The following is a 26,826-nucleotide window of genomic DNA, read 5'->3' as shown; positions in this document are numbered from 1 at the left end:
CGGAAGAGAAAGGAAGAAAGGCATTCCAAGCCAAGAGGACCACCTCTTGAAAGGGAAAAGAGCTTAGAGACCTAGAAAACCACCGGGGCTGTGAACTTTGATATCACACTTGACCACTAGCGTATTATGTGACCCAGGACATTCCGATAGGAGGAAAACCAACATGTAATGTTTTTATCTTGCAAAGCTGATAATGCAGAGAATTAACGAGATATGTATGTATAAACAGAAGTTTCACAGTTAGGAAGTCGTGAAATGTCCCTCATAGGAGTCCTACAGTATCATATGCCTGATTCACTCCCGGGCTTATCAGCATCATTAGATCAGCATATGAAAAGTCATCATGGCCACTGCCTGGATCTGCTGGGTAGCAGGGCTGGCTTACTGTGGAATTAGTGTAGAATAACCCCATAGACTCTAGATTTAGGGACTCAGGTCCCACAGCTGGGAGCAGGCACCTGGGTTTCCTGTTTGAGGAATGATGTTCTCTACTCTTTGCTAGATGCAACTGTTCTTCCAAAATCAAATCATTTCCTCACAGCTCCATTTGCCTCTTCATTTTTTTTTAAAATTTTGCCCTTCAAAACCAATACTTCTTTTAATAATAACAGCAAACGCTTCCATAGCCCTTCCTATGTGTCAGGCCCTATTCTAAATGCTTAACATATATTAAAGGATTACATTTTCATATCAACCCTATGAGATGAGAACTATTATTGTTACCTTAGTCTATCTAGGCTGCTATAACAGAATATCATAGACTAGGGGGTTTATAAACAACAGAAATTTATTTTTCACATTGCTGGAGGCTGGGAAGTCCAAGATCAAGGCACTGGTAGATTCTGAGTCTGGTGAGGGCCTGTTTTCTTGTTCAAGACCTAATCACCTCCCAAAGTCACCACCTGGGGATTAGGTTTCAACATTAGAATTTTGGGGGTGCACATTCAGTCTATAGCGATTATCCCCATTTTTCAGAGGAGGAAAGAGCAAGTTGCCCAAGATCCTGAATAGGAGCAGAGTTACTAATGAAACCCATGCCATCTGGCACTGGAGTCAATATTTTTAATCACCATAAAATGCTGCCTCCCGCAAACGTCAATTTAAAAAGGTATTTGGCAGGAACAAGGGAACAGCACATTGAATTCTGCTCTACAGAAAATTTTTCTTGGATGTTTCTTTTCCATAAACTGAAAAATCTCATAAGTTTTGCCCCTGTACCCAGTTGTTATGCTTTTATGTACATGGTTTGCATTGGCCCAACAATCTTAAGAAACACGCCTCCCCGTATCATGTTTGGAAGTGTAGGTCAGCCAGGCTGAAAGATTACCCTTCTCAGCTGATTTATTTTCCCTACAGTTTAACCAAAGCTCTCTCTGTCTTACAAATAAGATCTTTCTGAAAGAGTTCTGCCACGACAGGAGACTTATATAAGAATTTGTAGCTCATTAAAATTTCTTTCCTCTAATACTCAAGATTGAAATGAAAACTTTTCTGCAAGGCCAGCATTAAGAGCAAATCTAATGTAAGTTCTTTATTGATAAAAAAAAAAAAAGCTGATTGCATTAATCTTTTTACTTTTTATCTTGTCTTTCAGTCACAAGTCACCAATCCTTTCATGGGAGGGAACTACTTCTATTTCCTGGAGGTTTTAAAGAGGATATAATAGTCGCAGAAAGTTATTTTTTAAAATCAATCTACCATATAAGGTTTTAGGATCTACAAACTGGTTGAAGGACCCCTGACCCTATCCATTCTTAAATGTTTCTTATATCATTTTTGGACTCAGCTTTATTTCCAGAAATAATTAAATATTTAGATAGAAAAAAAAAATAGCTGGCAGTTAGCTCCTTTAAGTTTTTAAAAATTCTTCTTTCTGTGGGCAAAACTTAGAACTTTATGGACCTGTGATTCTGAGTAAAACAGACACTAAAATCTTTCCCACTTTTTTTTCAAGACTTTTCCAAAAACTTAACATCAGTGACAGAAAGGTCAAAACTTTCAGCAGAAGACTTTTGTGAAAATTATCGCCAGTATTTCAAAGTGAGAGGACAGGGAAAGTGGGAGTAGAAGAATCTCCGTGTTTTTCTTCAATTGCTATGGAGAGGTTTATTCACTGGCACAGAACTAAGCCAGCCCACTGAAAGGCAGCGGATGTTTTCCAGTCCCCTTGGGCGGGCGAAGCAGGTGCTGTTTTGTCTTACATGAACTGAACACTGAATACATATTGAAAAATATAAAGAACTGATATGTAACCCTTTCACCTGGACATCATTCACCTCTGCCGGTGTAAAATAATGCTAAAAAAAAGATTAGCACATAAAAGTCAGGATGTGCCTGAAGAAGCAGGAATCTTACAGCCACCTTTACATTCTGAGCTCTGTCTGCAGTGAGCAGGCCATACTCAACATTGGGGAAAACAGAGTGTTTGTCACGGAAAGCACACTGTGGGTTTGTAATTCGGCAAGGCTATCTACAAGTGTGTAATCTTGCCAAACTAATGTCCTGGTACGCGTATCTAGAAAACGGGAATTATTCCAACCTTTAAGCTTGGGAGAGAAATGAGTGAGAAAAGCATGTGAAAACAGCTGGCCCCAGTCGTCTCCCAGTAACCCTTGGCGTGTCCATGGCTGTTGTTGGCCTCATCCTCTGCGGTCTCCAGCAGCTTGTCCGTACAATGAAGGTACTAAACCGACAGTCACCTTCCCCTGCGTGGGTACTGATCATTCATTGCCTTTCTGCTTCTCGGTGCTTCGGCCTTTTTCATTCTGCCAAGCAGCCAAAGTCTAGACTGCTGGGGGTAACTTCCAGCTGCGTTTCTGGAGAATTGTAGGGTTGGCGGGGGCGGGGGTCGGGGTGCGGAGGACACGGCAGGGGATGCTCCCCGCCTGCCTTTCCCAGCTTCGTTTGCCTGTGGCACTCTCAAGAGATGGGCACCAAACAGGTCTCTTTTGTGTCCTGTAGTAGCAACTCCAGTGCTAACAGGGTCGGGGTAGACGGGAGAGTGCCCGACATGACGACTGAGAAAGATTCCTGAGCTCGCTGAGTTCCTCCAGGGCGCCCTTCGGGCAGGCCCTGGGCAGCGAAGGAGGGCGGGCGCGCGGTGGCGCCCGGGCGAGGGTGCAGGGCCCCCGAACGGTCGGACGGGGGAGCGAGAGCTAAAGCTTGCGGAGCGCGCCGAGCCGCCTGCGCCGCGGCCAGACCGGGAAGCCGACGCCGAACGGAGCCAGCCGGGCTACAGGGGGCGGAGGCCGAGATGGAGGCGGGGCGGGGCGGGGCGGGTGGTGCAGGGGAGGCGGGGGCGGAGGCGGGGGCGGAGGCGGGGGCGGAGGCGGGGGCGGAGGCGGGGGCGGAGGCGGAGTCTCCCCGAGCTGCGCAGGCGTCGCTCGCACCTTGTTGATTAGTCAGTGCTGGGAACGCTGCTATGGCGTTTCTCAGACCCGCGGCTCCTCCTCACACGCTCCAGGCGGAGGGAAGGAGGGGTAAAAGAAGGAGGAGGCGAGCGGGCGGCCGCCGCAGCTGCAGACCCGGGGCCAGAGGAGGAGGCGGAGCGGGAGCCGCCGCATACACCCCGGCCGCCGCCGCCCGCCGCCGCCGCCGCCGCCGGGTTGCTGCGAGTCCTCTCCGGGCTTGAGGGCACGCGGGGCGCCCCGGCCATGTCCCGCAGCGGCAGCTGAGCCGGCCGCGGGCCCCCCTCCCTCCCTCCCCGCCGCCGCAGCCGCCGCGTCCCCGGGCTGCCCGCGGCCAGAGTGCCCGGCGCCTTCCGCGCGCCCCAGACCGCAAGTGCGAGCAGCGGCGGCCGCCGAGGCGCGGGTGGTGCAGGCGGCAGCGGCGGGAGCGCGGGGCCGGAGGAGGCGGGGAAGATGGACCCGGCGCCCTCGCTGGGCTGCAGCCTCAAGGATGTGAAGTGGAGCTCGGTGGCCGTTCCGCTGGACCTGCTGGTCAGCACTTACCGACTGCCCCAGATCGCGCGGCTGGACAGCGGTGAGTCCCCGCCCGCGGACCGCAGCCTCGGCGCGTCTCTGCACGCGTGTGCCCGGGAGGGTGGGACCCGGTGGGGAGTGGGCTGCCCGCCCCCCAGCGTTGGACTTGGCTCGAGCGGCTGCCGCAGCCCTGGCGCGTCGCTCACAACTCCCCCCAGCAGCAGCTAGAGGTGTGAAAATCAGAGCCCTAGTAGTATAATTAAAAAGGACGCCAAAAAAAAAAAAAAAACAATCAACATAAGGGAAGCCTCTGCAGATAGTTATCTTGGAGGCGAGCTGTCCCTCCTCACCCGCCTGTAAGAATTACTCAACCTGGGAAACCCTGTATGAGTTATCTTAGGCAACTTTCTTACAAAATAATTGTGCTTTGGGTGGCACCTTTATTTTGGATACTCTCCTCCTCCGCCGCCACAAGAAGGAACAGATTTTAGGGGAAAGGCTCCTGGGTGACCAAAAGGGATCACATTTCTCGGAGACCTTTTATTACAGCTTGTCTGTTTTGTTTAACTGGAGAGAAAGTAATTTAGGGCTGTGTGTAGAAAATGTTTTTAGCAGAGGTGATGGTATGCTTAAGGTTAATTATTAGCTTAGCGCCTTTCTAGCCTGGAAAAAAATTGAAAATACACCAAAACCTGTATTGACTTGGAACGTGAGCTCGGAACTAAGAAATGCTTGTGTTTCCTGAAATTGACAACCAGAAACCAACCAAACGTCTCCCAGCTGTTTGTTCTGCAGGTTGACATCTGCAAACAAGTAGATGGATGTGCATACTGTCAAGCAAATAGATACCTTTCAGTTTGAGAGTTCTGACATGTAAGGTGGCAGTTTAGGTGTGTTTTGTCCTTTGTATTTTGGTAATAACTTCAGTTGATTTTGGCTTCGTGCGATTTCAGGCTGTTTGCAGAAACAGGCTTGCTTCTGCTGTGGGGCTGCTAGAAGCACCTGGGCGCAGGCTGGCGGGCAAGCAGATAGAGCTGTGGTCACACAGGCCAAGTCAGAACAGCACTGAGCAAGAAGATGTCATTTCAAGTCACAAGGACTTGGGTTACTCCTTTTGTGGAGTACAGGAGTGAGTAACATGAGACGCATAAACGTCCAAAGGCATTTTTGTTCCCGTTCTTTTCTGCGGGGTTAGATCAGACATTTGAAGTAATGATGTGAAAAATAAAGGCAGGAAAGTTCATGAACGCTGGAAAACAGTCTTGGCGTGCGTGTTAGCCTTGTTTGATTGGTGGTGGTAGTGGTGGGCTTTGGGAATAAACTAAGAGTTTTAAAAGTAGTAATGAAGTGCACGTGAGTTCAGGGAGGGTCAGGTGGTGTGTTGAGGCATTTCTGCTTAGAGTGGGCGTGCTTTAAATATGCGTCTATAGATCTGAATCAGAGAGAGAGAGAGAGAGAGAGAGAGAGAGAGAGTGTGTGTGTGTGTGTGTGTGTGTGTGTGTGTGTGCTGACAGTGTTTCATTTACTCTTACACCGTGCAAAATTGTGTATATTGGAAGGTTATGTGAGTCCTCACCTTTTCCTACCGTCTCTCATCTCTGCACACTCCCCCAAAACTTACTAGCTAGGTAGTGAACATTGGTGTGTGCGGTGTAAAAGTCACCCAAAAGTTTCATTAAACTGAAAGTTTAAAGAGGCTGAATACCAGTTGCAGACGTATTAGCTTTATTATCCACTTTCCTCTCTCCGCCATTCATAAAAAGGGTCTGAATCAGCAGTGTACTCATCCCACACTTCTTTTTAAAATTAGGACGTGGGTAGCAAGTCTTAACAGCGTGTCCTTTCAAGCTGTGGAATGGATTTTGATCACTACGTGTAATTCCAATTCTTTATTGTAAGTTTTCTCTTATTCCCGCTTGAGAATCACAGTGGCATACACAAATTTGGAATCATAGCCAAATACTGCTTTATACCTTGCTTCTTTCACTTAATCCCATCGTATTTAATTTTTTTTTTTTTTAAGCTGCATGATGTTCCATGGGAAGATGGCTGTATATCTAGTCCCCTGCAGTGGACATCAAGTGGCTTCACTTTTTACAACTATTAAGTTGTGATGTAATGAATACTCTTGTACATAAATCTGTTTGTTTGGGTTAGTATGTATTCCTTCCCTGCTGAGTAAGCATGTAGATCCGTTTTGAGTCCTTGATACACATTGTCAAATTGCTTTAGAGCTTGTACTCATTTATACACAAATGAGAATTGTGGGAGTACCAGTGTCCCTACAGCCTTAAAATAATAAGTATTTTACAAACAACCAAAAAAAAAACTCTGCTAATTTGAAGGGGGAAGTGTTAGATTACCAATTACATTTGGATAGATTTTAAAAGAACTGATGATAGGTTCCATGCTTATGTTTTAAAATGTTTCACAGCAATGCTTAGAACATGTTAAGGATATGCCACCATGCTGTATGTGAAATTTGTGCAGTCGTCATTCTGTGTATGTCCTTTTGCCGGTTTTAGTACTGCAGGTACAGTTTATACATGCACACCCTATACTTAGACATGAAAGGTAGTCATTTTCCAAATCACTTGTTTTCAAAGAGGTTAAAGAAATTGAAAAACATAACAGTAGATGACATTATGTCAAGAGAAAACTGTTGGCTATTTTAAGCAATCATTAAAACCATTAAACATCTGATTTCATAACTGTCGATTATTGAAGGCCTACTATGTGCTGGTACATTTCTAAGTGCTTGATGTATTTTGTCTCATCCTTAGCACCCCATTTTAAGGACTTTGCGAGCCTTGAAATTTAGAGAAATTGGGCGACATACCTAGTAAATGGTGGACTGATTTTCAGCTGACTTTCCGATTCTAAAGACGCCTTTTATCTCAAACTGTACTACCTCCTTCTACTAAATGGGAGTAGATTTAGAGTAGGTCTAATGTCTGCTCTAAATAGCCCCACTGTCTCTCTGAGAGCTTGAGGACAGGAAAGTCAATATTTTTAAGAGTGTAGACATCGAATTAAGCGCCGGCCTCATCCATCATATCTAGACGATTTTCTGCTTCCTAAAGGAGTGGCTGAAAAGAGGTAAGGGGCAGAGGAGAAGAGAGTACAGAATCTGAGAAAGAAGGAAAAAAGCGGAGTCTGAGGGCTTAGGGTATGTAGGTGTGTCTGTTGACATTACTCCTTAGGACATTTGCCATGTTTAACATACTAACTACACAATAAATAAGAGCTTTCCAGTTCTTTGCCTCATGCATGTCACTAATGAAATGCCAGTCAGACGCATTCAGTATTCCATCCCCAGTGGCAAAATTTGTCATCGTATAAGATAAATACAAAATTAGTGAGCCTTTATGGTATGGTCTCATGAGTCTTTCTGGAGACTAAAAGGGAAGTACTCCAGCGGTTCTCCTTAGGAGTGAGATACATCTCTTCAGCCAGTGTCTAATCCCCGTCAGCAACGCAGTTAAGATCGGATATCTAACTTCATCATCAATCTTAGAAACTTGGCTGCAGAACCAGGTTCAACAAATGTGTTTATGACCAAGAAGAGGGTGGAGAGAATGCTAATCCTCACCCCATCATCAACCCATCCTCGCTCAAAGCTAGGTAGGTGGGGAAATTGTTCTTTCTCTGTCTCTTCAATATTTTGTTTTGGAAGGGCTCTGAAGGGTTGTTCTACAGCAGTGTTCTTACAACTTTTTTGTTCTTGTAGTGCCTAAAAATTCTGTAAAACGTTTTTAAGTTCATTGCTAAAAGTTTTCATCCTAAGTTTAAATAGTTGCAAAGGATGTCACTTTTCAGCATACTGTGAATGTTGACATTTAAAATTGTTACATCATTTAAAAAACTCTGTAGTGGGATCTATATTTAATTCCCAGTATCATTCATTTTTAAGAATGCAGGAGTAAGTTCGTAACAGTAAAATTCTTACATCTTTCCTTTTTCTCCTTAAATTCATATTTCCATTTCCCTTCCCCTACAGAATTCTATCCCAATGTAATATAGTTTTTTTGTTTATTTGTTTGTTTTGGTAGAAGGAAGGATTTATTACTTGCGGTAAATAAAGAGAACACCGGAGATCTTTCCCAAAGCAGTGTCTCCCAATGTAATATAGTTTTATGCATGAAAGTGTCTTATTGATCACTCTGTCTTATGTAACAAAAAAGAATATAAGTTGAAATGTAGTATTTTGTATTTCTTTTGGCCTTAAGGCTCCTCTTATTTAAATATTTCAGGTTGTTTAAAACAAACAAGTAGAAATTACCTGTCTTAGAGAAGGAGTTACCCAAATGCTGGAGACTTGACTCCTCAACAGGCATCAGCGTTTTTATTTGTTCCTTCGTTAGTCGCCCTGAGCCCTGTGTTCATTACCCTGGGGTAATGAAAATTAGAAAGATCTGGTGAAGGTGATGTAGATGCATTGCTTTTGTAAAGTGGGAGAAGGACCTTTGCGAAGGGGAGGTGATGAAGGACAGCTTCCCTTCGTCAGGAGATGGATGTCCCTCCATCCCAGTCTTGGTTTCAGGCAGATCAGTTTTCAGACAAGAGAATATTTGGAAGTTGGGGATTTAGAAATTGACTCACTTATAGCTGTGATGGTGAACCCCTTGGGAAGTGTTGGCTTTGCTTCAGACACATATCCCAGTTCAAAGAATGCTGGTCTAGAGCAGTGAAAGGTGAGCTTATGGTCCTGTCTGCTGAAAGAAAGAAGAAGACCAAGGCTGCATGAACTGCCAGGGAGAGAGAAATAAAGATGGTGGGCGTTGGAGGCAGCTGCGTATAAATTAGCCGCAGTCTGTCCCTCCTAGCTTTGCGGAGGAATCAGAGTTGACTCTAAGCCCCAGGTGTGTTGGGACTGTGGGAGCTTTGGTATTTGCTTTCTGCTGAGCTGCTTCTCTAACTTTACCATGTAAGTGCCAGGGGGTCTGATGGTGCAGAAACAAGGTGGACACTCAGATGGCAGTGAGGGTCCACGTGGCTGTTTGCAAATGTCAAAGGTGTTTATAGATTCAAGTTTTATCTTTGAAATTAATGTAAATTCCCAAAATCTGCTCCATGACTGGTGTTACTTTAATATATATTAAAAAATTTTTTCTGAAGTAACTTAATCTAAGTCTTTTTCCGGGAAGATGTGCTATGCTAATCTTTGGTTTCATTTCCCTTGGCATTCTAAATTGTAAGAGGATACATATGCCCCAGGTGAGACAGTTGTTTAAAGGATACTGGATTTGGAGCCTAGAAACCTCCGTTCAGTTACATGCATTGCTATTTCTTAGCCATGTGATCTTGGGCAGTCTCTTAATCCGTTTGATTGGTATTAGTTTTCTCATGCAGAAAAAAAAATGTACATTATACTTGCCTATGAATCTCATAGTTATTCATTAATCTGTTTATTCAATAAGCTAATATTTATTAAGGCCCTACTATGTGTCAAACCCTGTTATAGGTATCGGGACAGTAGCACGGAACAAATCAGACAAAAACCTCTGTCCTCATGCAGCCTACAATCTTATGTATCTACTTACTATGATAGTTAAATGCAATAATATATGTGAATACAGGTGTATTTTATTATTTTTTTTAGTTAATTTATTGGTTTTTGGCCGCACCACGTGGCTTGCAGGATCTTAGTTCCCCCACCAGGGATCCAATCTGTGCCCCCTGTGGTGGAAGCTTGGAGTCTTAACCACTGGACTGCCAGGGAATTCCCAATACATACGTATTTTAAAACAATGTATATGTAAGATTGACATAGTGCAGGCTCAGAGCAGTTGATGGGGAGGCTTCAGAAGCCTCCCCTTCTGTTGCCTATCATTTAGGCAACAGAAGTCCAGTGAATAATAAATAGATTTTGCTATCCTTACAGATAAAGAAGCTGAGGGAAACGTTCTGTGTGACTTTAGTCCATTTCCTTCTGAGTATTCCAGGTTACTGACTTAGTAATACACAGGTTATAAAAAGGTGGTGTAAGGTCTTTAGCAGAGAGAAAGTCTTGTAAACTAACTCAACCAAGATTGGGTTTGGGAGAGACAGGAAGTTAGTTTTAACTCTAGGTTTTAACTTAATCCAGAACCACATGTGAGCCTGACCTAGTGATACTGAGACACTGGAATCTTTTTTTAGTACATTCTCATCGATGCTTTTATCGGATTGATGATGATTTTCAGAGCACCTATAGTTGGAGAACTGTTAGCAGGAAAGAAGTGCCTAGTATGATGTTATACACAAGGTGGGTTATGAAGAAAGTCTCTTGAATGTTCTTTTATATACCATATACTTTTACTTTCCTCTCGTTGTCATGTATTCTAGTTGGCCATGCCTAAAAATTATGAAAAAAGAATAGGAGAGGACCTTGTGGAGGACAGTGGACGGAGGTAAACATTTAGACCCACAAGACGAGATTTGGACATGGCTCCTTGAATGCTCTTGCTTTTCAAGTAAGATGGCTGTTTTGAAAGTCTTAAATGAGTATCCACATGACCAGTAAAAAAAAAATCTTAAGATGCTCAGTTCATCTGTAAAAAGAAAACTGGTTTGACCATTGTGATCAACTGCATCATAGTTTAAAGGGAGAGTATTTTAGTCTCTTTACCTCATTTGGCTGCCTTGTTGAAATAGCAAGTTCTAGTAGACCAGCTTGTAAACTCGTTTATTTTTGTTGGAGATTCTTGAGGTATCTGTCTTTTCACTTACTAAGCTGCAGTTCTAGGAAGACTCATAAGCTCCCTCTCGTTTTCAGGAGGGCTATCAATCTTAAGAAGACCAGCTATTATATGCAACCTGAAAAATAACTTTTATTGCTGGTTTATGTATTATTTTGTCATACTTGACAAAATATACCTGCTAAAATATTTTTTAAATCTCATGGGATTAACTCCTCTTTTAGATGACATTTCCACATGAAGATGTTCCCCCCACATCTCAGCCTCCACCCCTGTTCCCAGTTTCACAAGATTGTTTACTCGAATTTCAGGTTAAAGGTATTTAGGGTAATTTTTACTGTTTCCCAGCTTCTAAGCACAATGCCTGGTACATAGGAGGCATTCAGTAAGAATGTAATAAATGAATAAGCAAATCTCAGTATTAAAATTTTTAAGGTCCAAATTATCGGTATTACTAAAGCTATGACCTCTGCTAGTCTGACATAGAATTTCACGCTTGCTCCACTTGAGATAAGGTGGTAGGTCCTAAAATTAGCAGTAGGAAAAATAGAGACTGGTAGAGCATCATGATGAAATAATGATTCTTAGGGTCATTAGTTATCAATATTGTAAATAAGTTATTTCTAGAAATTACAACTCATTTTTTCAGATTTTTTTGCTTTCTTACTAGTTCTTTCATTTTGAAATTAAGACGCCTTCTTTACATACTACATGTAGCTGTGTCATTGAATTTTTAACCTTGTATCACCTAGAATACCATAAATCTTTGGAACTAGTCAACTCTTAAAACAATAAAGAAAAACCCGATTGGATAGTCAGCTAGCCATTTAACTATCCATTGTCTCATCTTCTCAGGGCACCAGGGATTTTACTTCTAAGCAAAACAAGCCACTTGGTTTAAGTAGTGTTACAAAACTACAACTGCTAATTTGGTACAGTTGTCATCTTCCTAGAATAGCCCCAAGATTGACTTCAAAACGTAGTGTCTTAATCCCAGACAATGAGTTTCCTTTTCTGCCATTGCAGGAGTATTACATAGTGGTAAAATAAAAAGGAAAAACCAATATTCCTGAGCCCTTTTCTAGTTCTGGGGATGAATTACTTTATATATACTTACAGGACAAGTCATTTTAATTGATTCTGCTACTTCTTAAACCTACTTTGAAGTATTTAAATACCACTTGGGCTTTGATGACTTGAATGGTTGTTTAATAAATATCAAGTTATTGAATTCAAAATGCAATGTGAAGTCTTATAGTTATGAAGCTAGTTGTTATTCAGGCTAATATTTAACGTGTACAGTAAGTTACTACGATTAGCCCTGGTTATAGCTTAGAGAGGAATGTAATTGTGAGCAGTGCTTATGTTTGTATCCTTGTGAAGATTTAAAATAGGTTATGTTCTGTTGTTTTTTTCCACTCAGTAGAGAAAAATTTCCTTGGTCAGATTTTTTTTTCAAGGTGACAGTTTTCTCAATACCAGACTTTAAGATGTTAGAAATGAAAATTTGCTCTAGATAATTAGTTCACATTGACAGTATTTTCCTCCTAGCAGAGAACCAGATTCAAATATCCAAAAGTAACTGGAAAAGGGTAAATATTTACTTTTCTATTTTTAAACATATCTGTTACCTTGTAGGTAATTAGGAAGCACTGGTTATAAGAGATTTTTGTCATCCATTCAAAAAAACGTTAATGAAATGCCAGAGGAAGCTCACTTGAATAACTCCAGGCCATCCATCTATGCAGACGCTATACTCCGTGATTGATATTCACTTTGAATTGCCACTCTCTTCCTTTAGCAGCAATGGGCAAGTAGGGAATGGCTGGAATCAAGGACCTAACATCTATTCCATTGTCATTCCTGGTCCCCAGTAGCTTGTGCTATGAAATCTTCAGTTTGTTTCAGGTTAACATTTAATGTAATGCAGGATCCATTTTTGCCTTGGACCACTGACCCACAAAATCAGTCAAGCACCAGACCCAAGTTAAAAACAATTCAATTAGTTATGCCTAAAGAGAGCGAGAGCTCTAGAAGGTTCAGATTACTTATTTAAAAATAATAAAGAACATAAAGCTTCATTAAGATATTCTGCTGTTATTTTTTCCTGTTTATTTTGGTCCAGTCTTTGGTCTGTTAAGAGGAAGGGAGCCACTGAGAGTAGACAGGATCAAGAGAAAAATTTTCACAAGCTCAGCATGGCCAGGTACATCAGATTAGGTTAATTTCAACTGTGTGTAACAAGGACCAAAAAAAAAAAAAGTGGAGATTTCTTTTTCATATAACAAAAGTCTAAAGGAACATGGTCCAGGATGATAGGGCAGATCCACAGAGTCAAGGACCCAGGCTCCTCATGTCTTTCTGCTCTGTCATCCTCAAGAGGTAGTTTTGACTTTATGGTTCTTGGTGGCTGCTAGAGCGCCAGTGATCGTGTCTGCATCCCAGACAGGAGGAAGGGAAAAAGGGTATGTTTTACTGCACCGCACTTACATCTCATTGGGCAGGAGTTACACACTCCTATATGGGCAGGAAGGCAAAGAACTGGAGTCTTAACTGGGCACAGTGCCCAGGGTTTTTTATTGCAGGAGAGGTGAGCAATGAATATTGGGAGCCGCGTAGCAGCTTTTGCCATTCAGATTTTTGCTTTGATGCCTTTTCTTTACTTTTTTCCTCCTATTCAAAACTTACTAAAATAGTCATGCCTTGTAAATAACTAGTAAGAACCTCCTGTATAGCACAGGGAACTCTACTCAATACTCTGTAATGACCTATATGGGAATAGAATGTAAAAAAGAGTGGATATATGTATATGTATAACTGATTGACTTTTCTGTACAGCCAAAACTAACACAACATTGTAAATCAACTGTACTCCAATAAAAATTAATTTTAAAATAAATAAATAAAGGTACTGTGCATCTTAAGAAAAAAACAAAGGTCATGCTTTGGGCCCTAATTCCTTGACATCTCCTTGTTCAGGTTCTTCCTTAGCTAAGAGAGTAGGAACTTCTTGCCCCAACTTACTTTTCTCTCTTCATCCTTGAGCTAAAACCTTAAAGCGGTTCTATTTAAGAGGCCCCTTATTAGAGGTGGAAGTACTTTATCAGTAAGCCATGAAAAGTTTTATACTCTAAGAAATTGTTGTTAGAAGGCACTCTCACATTCTTTTTTGGTTTGTCTCCTTCTCAGGTTTTGCCCCTAACCTGATATACACAATGGGGATAGTTGTCCAACTTTTTTTTTTTTTTTTTTTTTGGTTGCATTGGATGTTTGTTGCTGTGCGCGGGCTTCTCTAGTTGCGGCGAGCGGGGGCTACCCTTCGTTGCGGTGCACGGACTTCTCATTGCGGTGGTTTCTCTTGTTGCGGAGCATGGGCTCTAGGCGTGCGGGCTTCAGTAGTTGTGGCTCGCAGGGTTCAGTAGCTGTGGCTTGCGGGCTCTAGAGCACAGGCTCTGTAGTTATGGCATACGGGCTTAGTTGCTCCGCGGCATGTGGGATCTTCCCGGACCAGGGCTCAAATCCGTGTCCCCTGCATTGGCAGGCGGATTCTTAACCACTGCACTGCCAGGGAAGCAGTGTCCAATTTTTTAAAGGTGCTTTTTTTCCTGCTCTATTTCTTTTGCCAGAGAGGCTTGGCGGGTTTTTTTTTTTAAACATACTTACTATTTCCCTCCCAGATATCATTGTTATAGAGAATTTGGAAAATGTAGACAGAAAATGACAGAAATGAATATCAGTGTTAATTCCAGAGGTTATATAATTTGTTATGTAACCTTTTTTTTTAAATTTTATTTATTTATTTTGGGCCGCGTTGGGTCTTTGTTGCTGTGCACAGGCTTTCTCTAGTTGTGGCAAGTGGGGGCTACTTTTCGTTGCGGTCCGTCTCGCGGGCTCTAGAGCGCAGGCTCAGTAGTTGTGGCGCACGGGCTTAGTTGCTCCGTGGCATGTGGTATCTTCCCGGACCAGGGCTCGAACCCGTGTCCCCTGCATTGGCAGGCGGATTCTTAACCACTGCGCCACCAGGAAAGTCCTGGAACCATTATTAACATTTTCCTATTACGCATGCATGCCATGTAAATGGAGAATATATATAAAAGTGAGGCCAAGCTATATGTAAGACTTTTAAAATTTTGCATTATATCATGAGCATTTTCTTTCATTATTAATATTCTTTGAAAATAAAATTGTCATGACTGAATGTGATTCTTCTATTACCAATTAACCATTATTTATTTGACTATTTTCCACTTGTTAGACATTTAGATGTTTTGAGTGTTATGTTTTTGAGGCTATCTTTATGCTTAAATTTGTCAGTTTTATACATCATTTCATTATTTGGGATTCCTGGAAGTGGGATTAAAAAATTTTTATTTTATTTTTTTAGATTGTTGATGTGTATTGCTAAATTGTATCCGGGAAAGTTTGTACCATTAGCAATGAATGAGTAATATCATTGTGCATCATTGACTATCATAGGTGTTTTTCAGTCTTTGCTAATTTAGATAATTTAAAAATTGGCACTTTTTCTAATTTGTATTGGTTTGATGACTAGTAGAATAAATTCAATAATTTTATCATATTTGTGAATTTTATGAGTTCTTTGTTTAGTTTTTTGGTAGAGTTGTTTTTTAAAGCTTCTGTAATAAAAATGAAATCCTAGTGTCCTTTATTCTTGGTTTTTCTGCAGGATGTTTATAAATAATCTCCAGGTTTCAGGTGGGCTTAATCACTTTATAAACTTCTGTTCTATTTTTTCCAGTTAATGTTCATAAATAGGTATTACCTCTTTCTGAAATTGAATAAGTGTGGTTAATTTACTATTCTTCATCAAATTGGATATTGGATTTAAATGTTATGTTCAGTGTTGCATTGTGGCCAGTCAATAATCTCATGAAAATCTTGATAAAACCATGTTGTGTGTTTGCAACTATAATTATACATACAGAATTTGAATTCATGTCATGGAGAGTTCCCACTGGTACGTCATTGTTGACAAATTCCTGTGCATTGCATAAAACTAAGCTGACAAACTAGGTTCATCACTATTCGATTTTAAAGACTAAGAATGAATAGACAAGTTTATAAAAATATTTCATTATTTTTACATGTAATCTATAATGAACCCTGAAGTGCTGCATTTAGGGCAGTTAGAGTTTTCTATTCCATTTCCTATTCTGTCTCTTGTAAGCGTTGGGTTTTGGCAAATTGGGAGCCTGTTGAAGCTTAGAATCTGAGTGCTGATGTGAGAGAATAAATACTAGAGATTCACAGATAACTTCAAGACCAGGAGAGAAGCAAACGTGATAGTTTGAATGTCGTTTCATTTCCTCTGTTGAATATCTGTGCAAATGTCGACTTTGATGTAGTAATATTTAAGAAGAAGGGAACCGGAGATAAGAGAAGGAAAGCCTGGTTTAATTCTTTCTACGTATAGACAGTGATAGATGGGGGAATAAAATACATATCCCACTGCCAACTTGGCACCTGAGGACTCTATAAATAGTTGTCTTTATCAGAGGCTTGAGGTGACAGTTGCTGAAAGCACAGTACAAGATGACTTTAAGAGAATCTTTTAGCGCCAAAGAAGAAGCCTCAAATTAACTTCACAGGGGATCAAGTGGCTTGTGAATTGTACTTGCCCCTCCCCCCAGTCTTCTGTCTTTTTTCTTGACTCTGTTGGGAAGTTATCAATCTGAGCAGGTTATATACAGTTGAATACAGTAGCTATCTGAGGAGTTTCGTGCTAATGGACACTAGAGGGGGAGGGAAGAGGAGAAATATATGAACTAAGTTATAAATACCATGTATAGTCTATTTAGTTTTTTAAATCGTCACAATGAAACAAAACTTCATTTCTCCCAATTATAAACATCATGTATTCACAATTAAAAATCTGAATGCATGGAAATATTCTAAAACTAAAGATAATCTGAGGTCCCACTATCCTAAAATAACTTGGTGACTGTCCTCTCTCGCATCCTCTATTCTCTTTCTCTCTTACACTCTTATAATTTTACAGAAACGAGGCATTTCATCTACCGCTTTTGTTTTTTGTTTTTTTACTTTCTCCCTTCACATCAACCCCCATTCCTCCAATCCAACCCCGCCTACCCACACAATTCACTTTAATAATACAGGAGTATCTTTCATATTTCCTCTATGCTCATATAATTCTGCATTGACGTTAGATATACAGTCCTCCCTCAGCATCTGCAGGGGATTGGTTCCAAAACCCCCACAGATACCAAAATCTGTGGATGCTCAAGTCCACATAGTAAAATGGCCGTAGTACAGTGGCCCTCTGTATCCATGGGTTCTGCACCCATGGATCCAACCAACCTTGATTCGAAGACAATACTGAAACAAAATTCTGTCATTGCTTTTTAAAAACAGGATTATATTATACATACTTGTATGTTATACATACTTCTTGGCTTCTTGTTTATGTCACTCATGGGAATCTTTCTAAATCATCTGGTGTAAAACAAATTCATTTTTGTTAACAGCTGCATAATAGTCCATGGTACGGGTATACTCATTCTTCTGTTGATTTGTGTTCAACTTGTTTCTAGTTATTGGTCTCTATTAATTATACTTCACTAAACCTCCATGTACATAATGTTGTTAATTTGTTCATTATTTCTATAAAAGTCTGTGGTTTCTCTCACATATCTTTTACTTCTCCCCCAAAACATCTTTGATGGCATTGTCTTCCTGATTCTCTTAATCTCACATGCAAGGATCAAAATGAAATCTTTTTAGAAAAAATTATTTAGGGAAAGTGGGTCTTCTATCCCAGTTTCAGAACCCAATTCACAGAAGTGGAACCGATTTAACAGCAGTTGCCCAAATGCTGTCCAAAAAGTCGGTAACAATTCTCATTTCCATCGCTGATGTATGAGAATACCATTTCTGCAAATCTGTGACAACCATTAGATGTTATAAAGTTTAAAAGAAATATTTGCCAGCCTAATGGACATAAAATGAGATCTAACTGCTATGTTAATTTGCATTTGCCGGACCATTAGTGATTTTTGTGCCCTTTTAATATGTCTATCACGTAGACTCGCTCTTCTGCAAATTGACATATTTTTTGCTGCTTTTTCTGTTGTCATTTTATTCTTGCCAATTTCTACGTGCTGTTTATAAATTATAGAGATTTTTTTAAATTTACATTTACCTTATCTGTTGACTTTGTTTATATTATATGTATCCATTCAAGAGTTTAAAATTTTTACTTAGACAAGTGTCTTCTTTTTTTCTTTTTAGAAATTTCATGTAATGTCTGAAACATTTATATTAACATAATTCCATACAAATAACCTAATGGAAGTTTAGTATTAGTTGTTTTCTTTGTTTGTTTTTTTATACTGCAGGTTCTTATTAGTCATCAATTTTATACACATCAGTGTATATATGTCAATCCCAATCGCCCAATTCATCACACCACCATCCCCACCCCACCGCGGTTTCCCCCCCTTGGTGTCCATACGTTTGTTCTCTACATCTGTGTCTCAACTTCTGCCCTGCAAACTGGCTCATCTGTACCATTTTTCTAGGTTCCACATACATGCATTAATATACGATATTTGTTTTTGTCTTTCTGACTTACTTCACTCTGTATGACGGTCTCTAGGTCCGTCCACGTCTCAACAAAAGACTCAGTTTCGTTCCTTTTTAGGGCTGAGTAATATTCCATTGTATATATGTACCACATCTTTTTTATCCATTCATCTGTCGATGGGCATTTAGGTTGCCTCCATGACCTGGCTATTGTAAATAGTGCTGCAATGAACATGGGGGTGCATGTGTCTTTTTGAATTATGGTTTTCTCTGGGTATATGCCCAGTAGTGGGATTGCTGGATCATATGGTAATTCTATTTTTAGTTTTTTAAGGAACCTCCATACTGTTCTCCATAGTGGCTGTATCAATTTACATTCCCACCAACAGTGCAAGAGAGTTCCCTTTTCTCCACACCCCCTCCAGCGTTTCTTGTTTGTAGATTTTCTGATGATGCCCATTCTAACTGGTGTGAGGTGATACCTCATTGTGGTTTTGATTTGCGTTTCTCTAATAATTAGTGATGTTGAGCAGCTTTTCATGTGCTTCTTGGCCATCTGTATGTCTTCTTTGGAGAAATGTCTCGTTAGGTCTTCTGCGCATTTTTGGATTGGGTTGTTTGTTCTTTTACTATTGAGCTGCATGAGCTGTTTATATATTTTGGAGATTAATCCTTTGTCTGTTGATTCGTTTGCAAATATTTTCTCCCATTCTGAGGGTTGTCTTTTTGTCTTGTTTATGGTTTCCTTTGCTGTGCAAAAGCTTTGAAGTTTCATTAGGTCCCATTTGTTTATTTTTGTTTTTATTTCCATTACTCTAGGAGGTGGATCAAAAAAGATCTTGCTGTGATTTATGTCAAAGAGTGTTCTTCCTATGTTTTCCTCTAAGAGTTTTATACTGTCCGGTCTTACATTTAGGTCTCGAATCCATTTTGAGTTTATTTTTGTGTATGGTGTTAGGGAGTGTTCTAATTTCATTCTTTTACATGTAGCTGTCCATTTTTCCCAGCACCACTTACTGAAGAGACTCTCTTTTCTCCATTGTATATCTTTGCCTCCTTTGTCATAGATTAGTTGACCATAGGTGTGTGGGTTTATCTCTGGGCTTTCTATCTTGTTCCATTGATAATATGTTTCTGTTTTGTGCCAGTACCATATTGTCTTCATTACTGTAGCTTTGTAGTATAGTCTGAAGTCAGGGAGTCTGATTCCTCCAGCTCCGTTTTTTTCCCTCAAGACTGCTTTGGCTATTTGGGGTCTTTTGTGTCTCCATACAAATTTCAAGATTTTTTGTTCTAGTTCTGTAAAAAATGCCATTGGTAATTTAATGGGGATTGCATTGAATCTATTGGATTTGATGGGGATTCCATTGAATCTATTGGATTGCAATAGATTACTTTGGGTAGTATAGTCACTTTCACAATGTTGATTCTTCCAATCCAAGAACATGGTATATCTCTCCATCTGTTGGTATCATCTTTAATTTCTTTCATCAGTGTCTTATAGTTTTCTGCATACAGGTCTTTTGTCTCCCTAGGTAGGTATATTCCTAGGTATTTTATTCTTTTTGTTGCAATGGTAAATGGGAGTGTTTCCATAATTTCTCTTTCAGATTTTTCATCATTAGTGTATAGGAGTGCAAGGGATTTCTGTGCATTAATTTTGTATCTTGCAACTTTACCATATTCATTAATTAGCTCTAGCAGTTTTCTGGTGGCATTTTTAGGATTCTCTATGTATAGTATCATGTCATCTGCAAACAGTGACAGTTTTTCTTCTTCTTTTCCAATTTGTATTCCTTTTATTTCTTTTTCTTCTCTGACTGCTGTGGCTAGGACTTCCAAAACTATGTTGAATAATAGTGGTGAGAGTGGACATCCTTGCCTTGTTCCTGATCGTAGAGGAAATGCTTTCAGTTTTTCACCATTGAGAATGATGTTTGCTGTGGGTTTGTCATATATGGCCTTTATTATGTTGAGGGAGGTTCCCTCTATGCCCACTTTCTGGAGCGTTTTTATCATAAATTCGTGTTGAATTTTGTCAGAAGCTTTTTCTGCATCTATTGAGATGATCATATGGTTTTTATCCTTCAATTTGTTAATATGGTGTATCACATTGATTGATTTGCATATATTGAAGAATCCTTGCATCCCTGGGATAAATCCCACTTGACCGTGGTGTATGATCCTTTTAATGTGTTGTTGGATTCTGTTTGCTAGTATTTTGTTGAGGATTTTTGCATCTGTATTCATCAGTGATATTGGTCTGTAATTTTCTTTTTTTTTGTAGTATGTTTGTCTGGTTTGGTATCAGGGTGATGGTGGCCTCATAGAATGAGTTTGGGAGTGTTCCTTCCTCTGCACTTTTTTGGAAGAGTTTGAGAAGGACAGGTGTTAGCTCTTCTCTAAATGTTTGATAGAATTCACCTGTGAAGCCATCTGGTCCTGACTTTTGTTTGTTGGAAGATTTTTAATCACAGTTTCAATTTCATTACGTGTGATTGGTCTGTTCATATTTTCTCTTTTTCCTGGTTCAGTCTTGGGAGGTTATACCTTTCTAAGAATTTGTCCATTTCTTCCAGGTTGTCCATTTTATTGGCATAGATTTGCTTGTAGTAGTCTCTTAGGATGCTTTGTATTTCTGCGGTGTCCTTTGTAACTTCTCCTTTTTCTTTTCTAATTTTATTGATTTGAGTCCTCTCCTTCTTTTTCTTGATGAGTCTGGCTAAAGGTTTCTCAATTTTGTTTGTCTTCTCAAAGAACCAGCTTTTAGTTTTATTGATCTTTGCTGTTTTTTCTTTGTTTCTATTTCATTTATTTCTGCTCTGATCTTTATGATTTCTTTCCTTCTGCTAATTTTGGGTTTTGTTTTTTCTTCTTTCTCTAGTTCCTTTAGGTGTAAGGTTAGATTGTTTACTTGAGATTTTTCCTGTTTCCTGAGGTAGGCTTGTATAGCTATAAACTTCCCTGTTAGAACAGCTTTTGCTGCATCCCATAGGTTTTGGATCGTCGTGTTTTCATTGTCATTTGTCTTTAGGTATTTTTTGATTTCCTCTTTGATTTCTTCAGTGATCTCTTGGTTATTTAGTAATGTATTGTTTAGCCTCCATGTGTTTGTGTTTTTTACGTTTTTTCCCTGTAATTCATTTCTAATCTCATAGCGTTGTGGTCAGAAAAGATGCTTGATATGATTTCCATTTTCTTAAATTTACTGAGGCTTGATTTGTGTCCCAGGATGTGATCTATCCTGGAGAATGTTCCGTGCGCACTTGAGAAGAAAGTGTAATCTGCTGTTTTTGGATGGAATGTCCTATAAATATCAATTAAATCTATCTGGTCTATTGTGTCATTTAAAGTTTCTGTTTCCTTATTTATTTTCATTTTGGATGATCTGTCCATTGGTGTAAGTGAGGTGTTAAAGTCCCCCACTATTATTGTGTTACTGTCGATTTCCTCTTTTATAGCTGTTAGCACTTGCCTTATGTATTGAGGTGCTCCTATGTTGGGTGCGTATATATTTATAATTGTTATATCTTCTTCCTGGATTGATCCCTTGAACATTATGTAGTGTCCTTCCTTGTCTCTTGTAACCTTCTTTATTTTAAAGTCTATTTTATCTGATATGAGTATAGCTACTCCAGCTTTCTTTTGATTTCCATTTGCATGGAATATCTTTTTCCATCCCCTCACTTTCAGTCTGTATGTGTCCGTAGGTCTGACGTGGGTCTCTTATAGACAGCATATATATGGGTCTTGTTTTTGTATGCATTCAGCCAGCCTGTGTCTTTTGGTTGGAGCATTTAATCCATTCACGTTTAAGGTAATTATCAATATGTATGTTCCTATTACCATTTTCTTAATTGTTATGGGTCTATTTTTGTAGGTCCTTTTCTTCTCTTGTGTTTCCCACTTAGAGAAGTTCCTTTAGCATTTGTTGTAGAGCTGGTTTGGTGGTGCTGAATTCTCTTAGCTTTTGCTTGTCTGTAAAGCTTTTGATTTCTCCATCAAATCTAAATGAGCTCCTTGCCAGGTAGAGTAATCTTGGTTGTAGGTTCTTCCCTTTCATCACTTTAAGTATATCATGCCACTCCCTTCTGGCTTGTAGAGTTACTGCTGAGAAATCAGCTGTTAACCTTATGGGAGTTCCCTTGTATGCTATTTGTCATTTTTCCCTTGCTGCTTTCAATAATTTTTCTTTGTTTTTAATTTTTGGCAATTTGATTACTGTGTGTCTCGGCGTGTTTCTCCTTGGGTTTATCCTGTATGGGACCCTCTGCGCTTCCTGGACTTGGGTGGCTATTTCCTTTCCCATGTTAGGGAAGTTTTCAACTATAATCTCTTCAAATATTTTCTCTGATCCTATCTCTTTCTCTTCTCCTTCTGGGACCCCTATAATGCGAATGTTGTTGCGTTTAATGTTGTCCCAGAGGTCTCTTAGGCTGTCTTCATTTCTTTTCATTCTTTTTTCTTTATTCTGTTCTGCAGCAGTGAATCCCACCATTCTGTCTTCCAGGTCAGTCATCCGTTCTTCTGTCTCAGTTATTCTGCTATTGATTCCTTCTAGTGTAGTTTTCATTTCATTTATTGTATTGTTCATTTCTGTTTGTTTGTTCTTTAATTCTTCTAGGTCTTTGTTAAACATTTCTTGCATCTTCTCGATCTTTGCCTCCATTCTTTTTCCGAGGTCCTGGATCATCTTCACTATCATTATTCTGAATTCTTTTTCTGGAAGGTTGCCTATCTCCACTTCATTTAGTTATTTTTCTGGGGTTTTATCTTGTTCATTCATCTGGCATATAGCCCTCTGCCTTTTCATCTTGTCTGCCTTTCTGTGAATGTGGTTTTTGTTCCGCAGGCTGCAGGATTGTAGTTCTTCTTGCTTCTGCTGTCTGCCCTCTGGTGGATGAGGCTATCTAAGAGGCTTGATGGGAGGGACTGGTGGTGGGTAGAGCTGCCTATTGCTCTGGTGGGCAGAGCTCAGTAAAACTTTAATCCACTTGACCATTGATGGGTGGGTCTGGGTTCCCTCCCTGTTGGTTGTTTGGCCTGAGGCAACCCAACAGTGGAGCCTACCTGGGCTCTTTGATGGGGCTGATGACATACTTTGGAGGGCCAAGGAGTACTTCCCAGAACTTCTGCTGCCAGTGTCCTTGTCCCCATGGTGAAACAGAGCTACCCCCTGCCTCTACAGGAGACCCTCCAACACTAGCGGGTAGGTCTCGTTCAGTCTCCCCTGGGGTCACTGCTCCTTCCCCTGGGTCCCGATGCGCACACTGCTTTGTGTGTGCTCTCCAAGAGTGGAGTCTCTGTTTCCCCCAGTCCTGTCGAAGTCCTGCAATCAATTCCCACTAGGCTTTAAAGTCTGATTCTCTAGGAATTCTTCCTCCCATTGCCGGACCCCCAGGTTGGGAAGCCTGACATGGGGCTCAGAACCTTCTCTCCGGTGGGTGGACTTCTGTGGTATAAGTGTTCTCCAGTCTGTGAGTCACCCACCCAGCAGTTATGGGATTTGATTTCACTGTGATTGCGCCCCTCCTACCATCTCATTGTGGCTTCTCCTTTGTCTTTGGATGTGGGGTATCTTTTTTGGTGAGTTCCAGTGTCTTCCTGTCGATGATTGTCCAGCAGCTAGTTGTGATTCTGGTGTGCTCGCAAGAGGGAGTGAGAGCACGTCCTTCTGCTCCGCCATCTTGTTTCCTCTTAGACAAGTGTCTTTTTCCTGTGTTTTCACTTTTGGCTGAGAAAGTGATTCCTAGATTGTATATGCATTTTCTTAGATATTTTAGGAAGATTTAAAAACAATTTTTTAAAATTTAAGTCTTTAGTCCATCTGGGATTAAATTTGCATATGACGTAAGATTTTTATTTTCTTTCAGACTGTTGTGCCAGCCCATTTATTCAAAAGTATGCTTACTAAATTGAGTATCGTTGTCAAATTTTTGTTTTTTATCAGTAGAAAAAACACACTTCATCCACACCTGTCTTTTAGGGATTGCCTTGGGCTGTGATGTAGAAACATGTAGCTTAATGAAATCTGAAAACAGATTTTTTTTAAAATTCTTCTTTTTTTTAATTCTTTTTATTAAAAAGAAGTTGTGGCTAGAGCTGTCCCTAACCTTGATTTACTCTTCTTTTCCAATAGCTGTGGGAGGCCTGAGATCTTTTTTCTAAAGAAAATTTTAATTCATTTTAAACCCAGTGCTACCCTGTTGAGTCTGGGAAATGATAGTAACTTGTTAAATGCCTTCTGGAAGCATAGTCCAGATGCTTTGGCAATAAGTTGTCTCCAGGGAAGAATTTGTTTTAAAATGATATTGTACTAAGCTGGTGTGTGTGTGTGTGTGTGTGTAAAAGAGAGAGTATGTGCCTTGCAAAATTTCAGAAGCATTTGCAAGTTGTGCTCATCTTTTTAACTATTTCATCAATTGAAAGTATATTTACCCCATTATTTTTTGGACAAGGAGCACACTTCACATACTATTCTTAATGTATATCTGTGTTTATTGCTTAAAAATCCCATTATGACCCACATCTGTTTATTTTTAAAGGCTTAAAGTAAATTTCTCTTAATGTTTTCCTTACCTCCCTGCAAATCTTGGTTGGCATTGTCTTCCTGATTCCTCTTAATTTCACATGCAAGGAGCAAAATTAAATCTTTTTAGGAAAAACGTAGGGAAATGTGGACCTGATATCTCAATGTCCCAGACTTTCTGCTTAAAAAAAGGAGAAATAAGTGTGAGAAGAGAACTCATACAGAGATCATTCTTTGAGACTTTTTCTACTGTAAGACCTTTGTGCAGAACGACAACAAAGTCTCAATCGTGCATTCCATAAAGTCCTCCAAACTTTATGAAGTTGAAGTTGGGTGTGTTTAAAAGTTTCATCACTTCTCTTTTTAGGTGTCTTTCTGAGCCATCTGAGAGCCAGGATCCTGTCTTCTCTTTCCATTGTACATTTCACAGGGTCTAGTAGGACCACCGGATGCCCACCAGATGGATCAGAAATCCTGTCGTGAGTGACTCTGCCACAGAGCTCTCTGGACACTCAAGCTTATCCCTAAAGTATTTGCAGGCTCCACCCCCGGACACACGCAGGTGTACATACTCTATTCTTCACCTTCTGACCTTTTAGCAAGTTCTGGGCATGGAAAGAAGTGGTAACTGGTTTGTTACCTTATTTGGAAAAGGGGGTTTTGCAGATGTAATTAACAGTTTTGAGATGAAATCTTCCTGGATTACACGAGTGTGGTCTAAGTTCACTGACACCTGTCATTCGAAGAGAAAGGCAGAGGGGGGTTTGAGACAGATGGAAGAGGAGGGAGAGATTAGAGTGATAGAGCCACAAGCCAGGGTGTTCCTGAAGCCGCCAGAAGCAGCAAGAGGCAGCGAACAGAATCTCCCCTAGAGCCTCCCAAGGAAGCGCAGGCTTGCCGACAGCTTGATTTTGGACTTTTGGCCTCCAGAGCTGTGCGAATAAATTTCTGTTGTTTTAAGGCACTCAATTTGTGGAAATTTATTATGGCAGCCAGAGGAAACTACATATATACATACACATGCTCATAAGCACACATACATATGTAAACACATACACACAAATTTTGCTGACCTGTAGTTAAATAAAGTGTCAGATAATTTTTTTAACATCAGAAGTTATAAATGTGTCATCTCCTTTTCTGGAGTTTCCCAGAGATAGAGTTTACCCTAACATCCCTCAGTAGGCTGATGGATAAGTGGGATTATGGAATGTGGTTTTCACAGTGTGTTTGCTGAGCAGCTGTGGATCACACGCCCGCTGTCTTACAAGCACAGTACCAAGTGCCAGGAACGTGAAGGTGAGTACGTGCAGTCCTGATGCTCAGGGAGTTCAGAGGCCCACTGGGCAGGTCGATTCTTAGAATTAACTATTATCGTGTAATAAGCGTGGAAACGCTTCATCCCAGAGGTCAGTTAATATTGCCAGTTGCTCTGGAGGCAGGTTTCATGGAAAACATTAATTGACTGCTGAGCTAGTCACTGACGAGTGAGTAGGGTTCCGGTGGGTTTAGAAGAGAGAGGATGCTCTATTCCTGACAGAGGTTAGGAACATCCTGAACAGAGGCATGGAAAGGGGTGAGAGGAGGAGATGAGGCCCAAAAGGCAGTGGGGAGCAGATCTTGAAGAGCTGTCACATGTTGAGGTCAGACCTTTATCCTGTGGCTTAGCTGCTGGCTCTTAGCCTTTCCCCCGCCTTCTAGGACACCAATAACACATGGTGTTATAACAGACACCACCGCAGCAGAATCCACTCAGGTCCCCAAATTTGATGCACTTCAGAATGAAACAGTAAATAACGAAGTAGAGTGAGGTGTTCAGCCTACCTCTGCCAATTCTCAGACCAACAAGGAGTTTTTTTCTCATAACACGTGAGCTACTAATATCGGGAGCAGTCCCTGGAGAGGCTCAGTATAGAATCTTGGGCCACGTGTACTTCCTTGCCCAGCTGATGACAAACTCCATCCCATTCTGTCTCAAGAAAACCTACTAGAGTTTGTGAGTCAAGTTTTCATAGAGAAACTTGAGTCCACTCCAGTTTTTACTTTAAGAATAAATTATCTCACAAACTTCATATTTCATCCAGTCCTAGTGTTGAGCAATACTTTCTACAGCCAGCTGTGTCACTGCAGCACA

The 26,826-nt window shown here is 40.5% G+C and overlaps 1 protein-coding gene across 3 annotated transcripts in view; it reads left to right on the top strand.

Annotated features, from left to right (window-relative positions):
* Window positions 1–3,747: 3,747 nt before the first annotated feature.
* Window positions 3,748–26,826, top strand: part of GAREM1 (GRB2 associated regulator of MAPK1 subtype 1) — a 215,004-nt gene continuing 191,925 nt past the window's right edge. For all 3 annotated transcript variants that reach the window (XM_068563339.1, XM_068563338.1, XM_068563337.1), the window contains exon 1: window positions 3,748–3,981. In XM_068563339.1, the coding sequence (XP_068419440.1) occupies window positions 3,861–3,981 (121 nt within the window). In that variant the 5' untranslated portion in view covers window positions 3,748–3,860. The remainder of the gene's footprint in view (window positions 3,982–26,826) is intronic.

The sequence above is a fragment of the Eschrichtius robustus genome, chromosome 14 (assembly GCF_028021215.1).
Source record: "Eschrichtius robustus isolate mEscRob2 chromosome 14, mEscRob2.pri, whole genome shotgun sequence".
Lineage (NCBI taxonomy): Eukaryota > Metazoa > Chordata > Mammalia > Artiodactyla > Eschrichtiidae > Eschrichtius > Eschrichtius robustus.
This window is presented reverse-complemented; position numbering and strand designations above follow the sequence as displayed.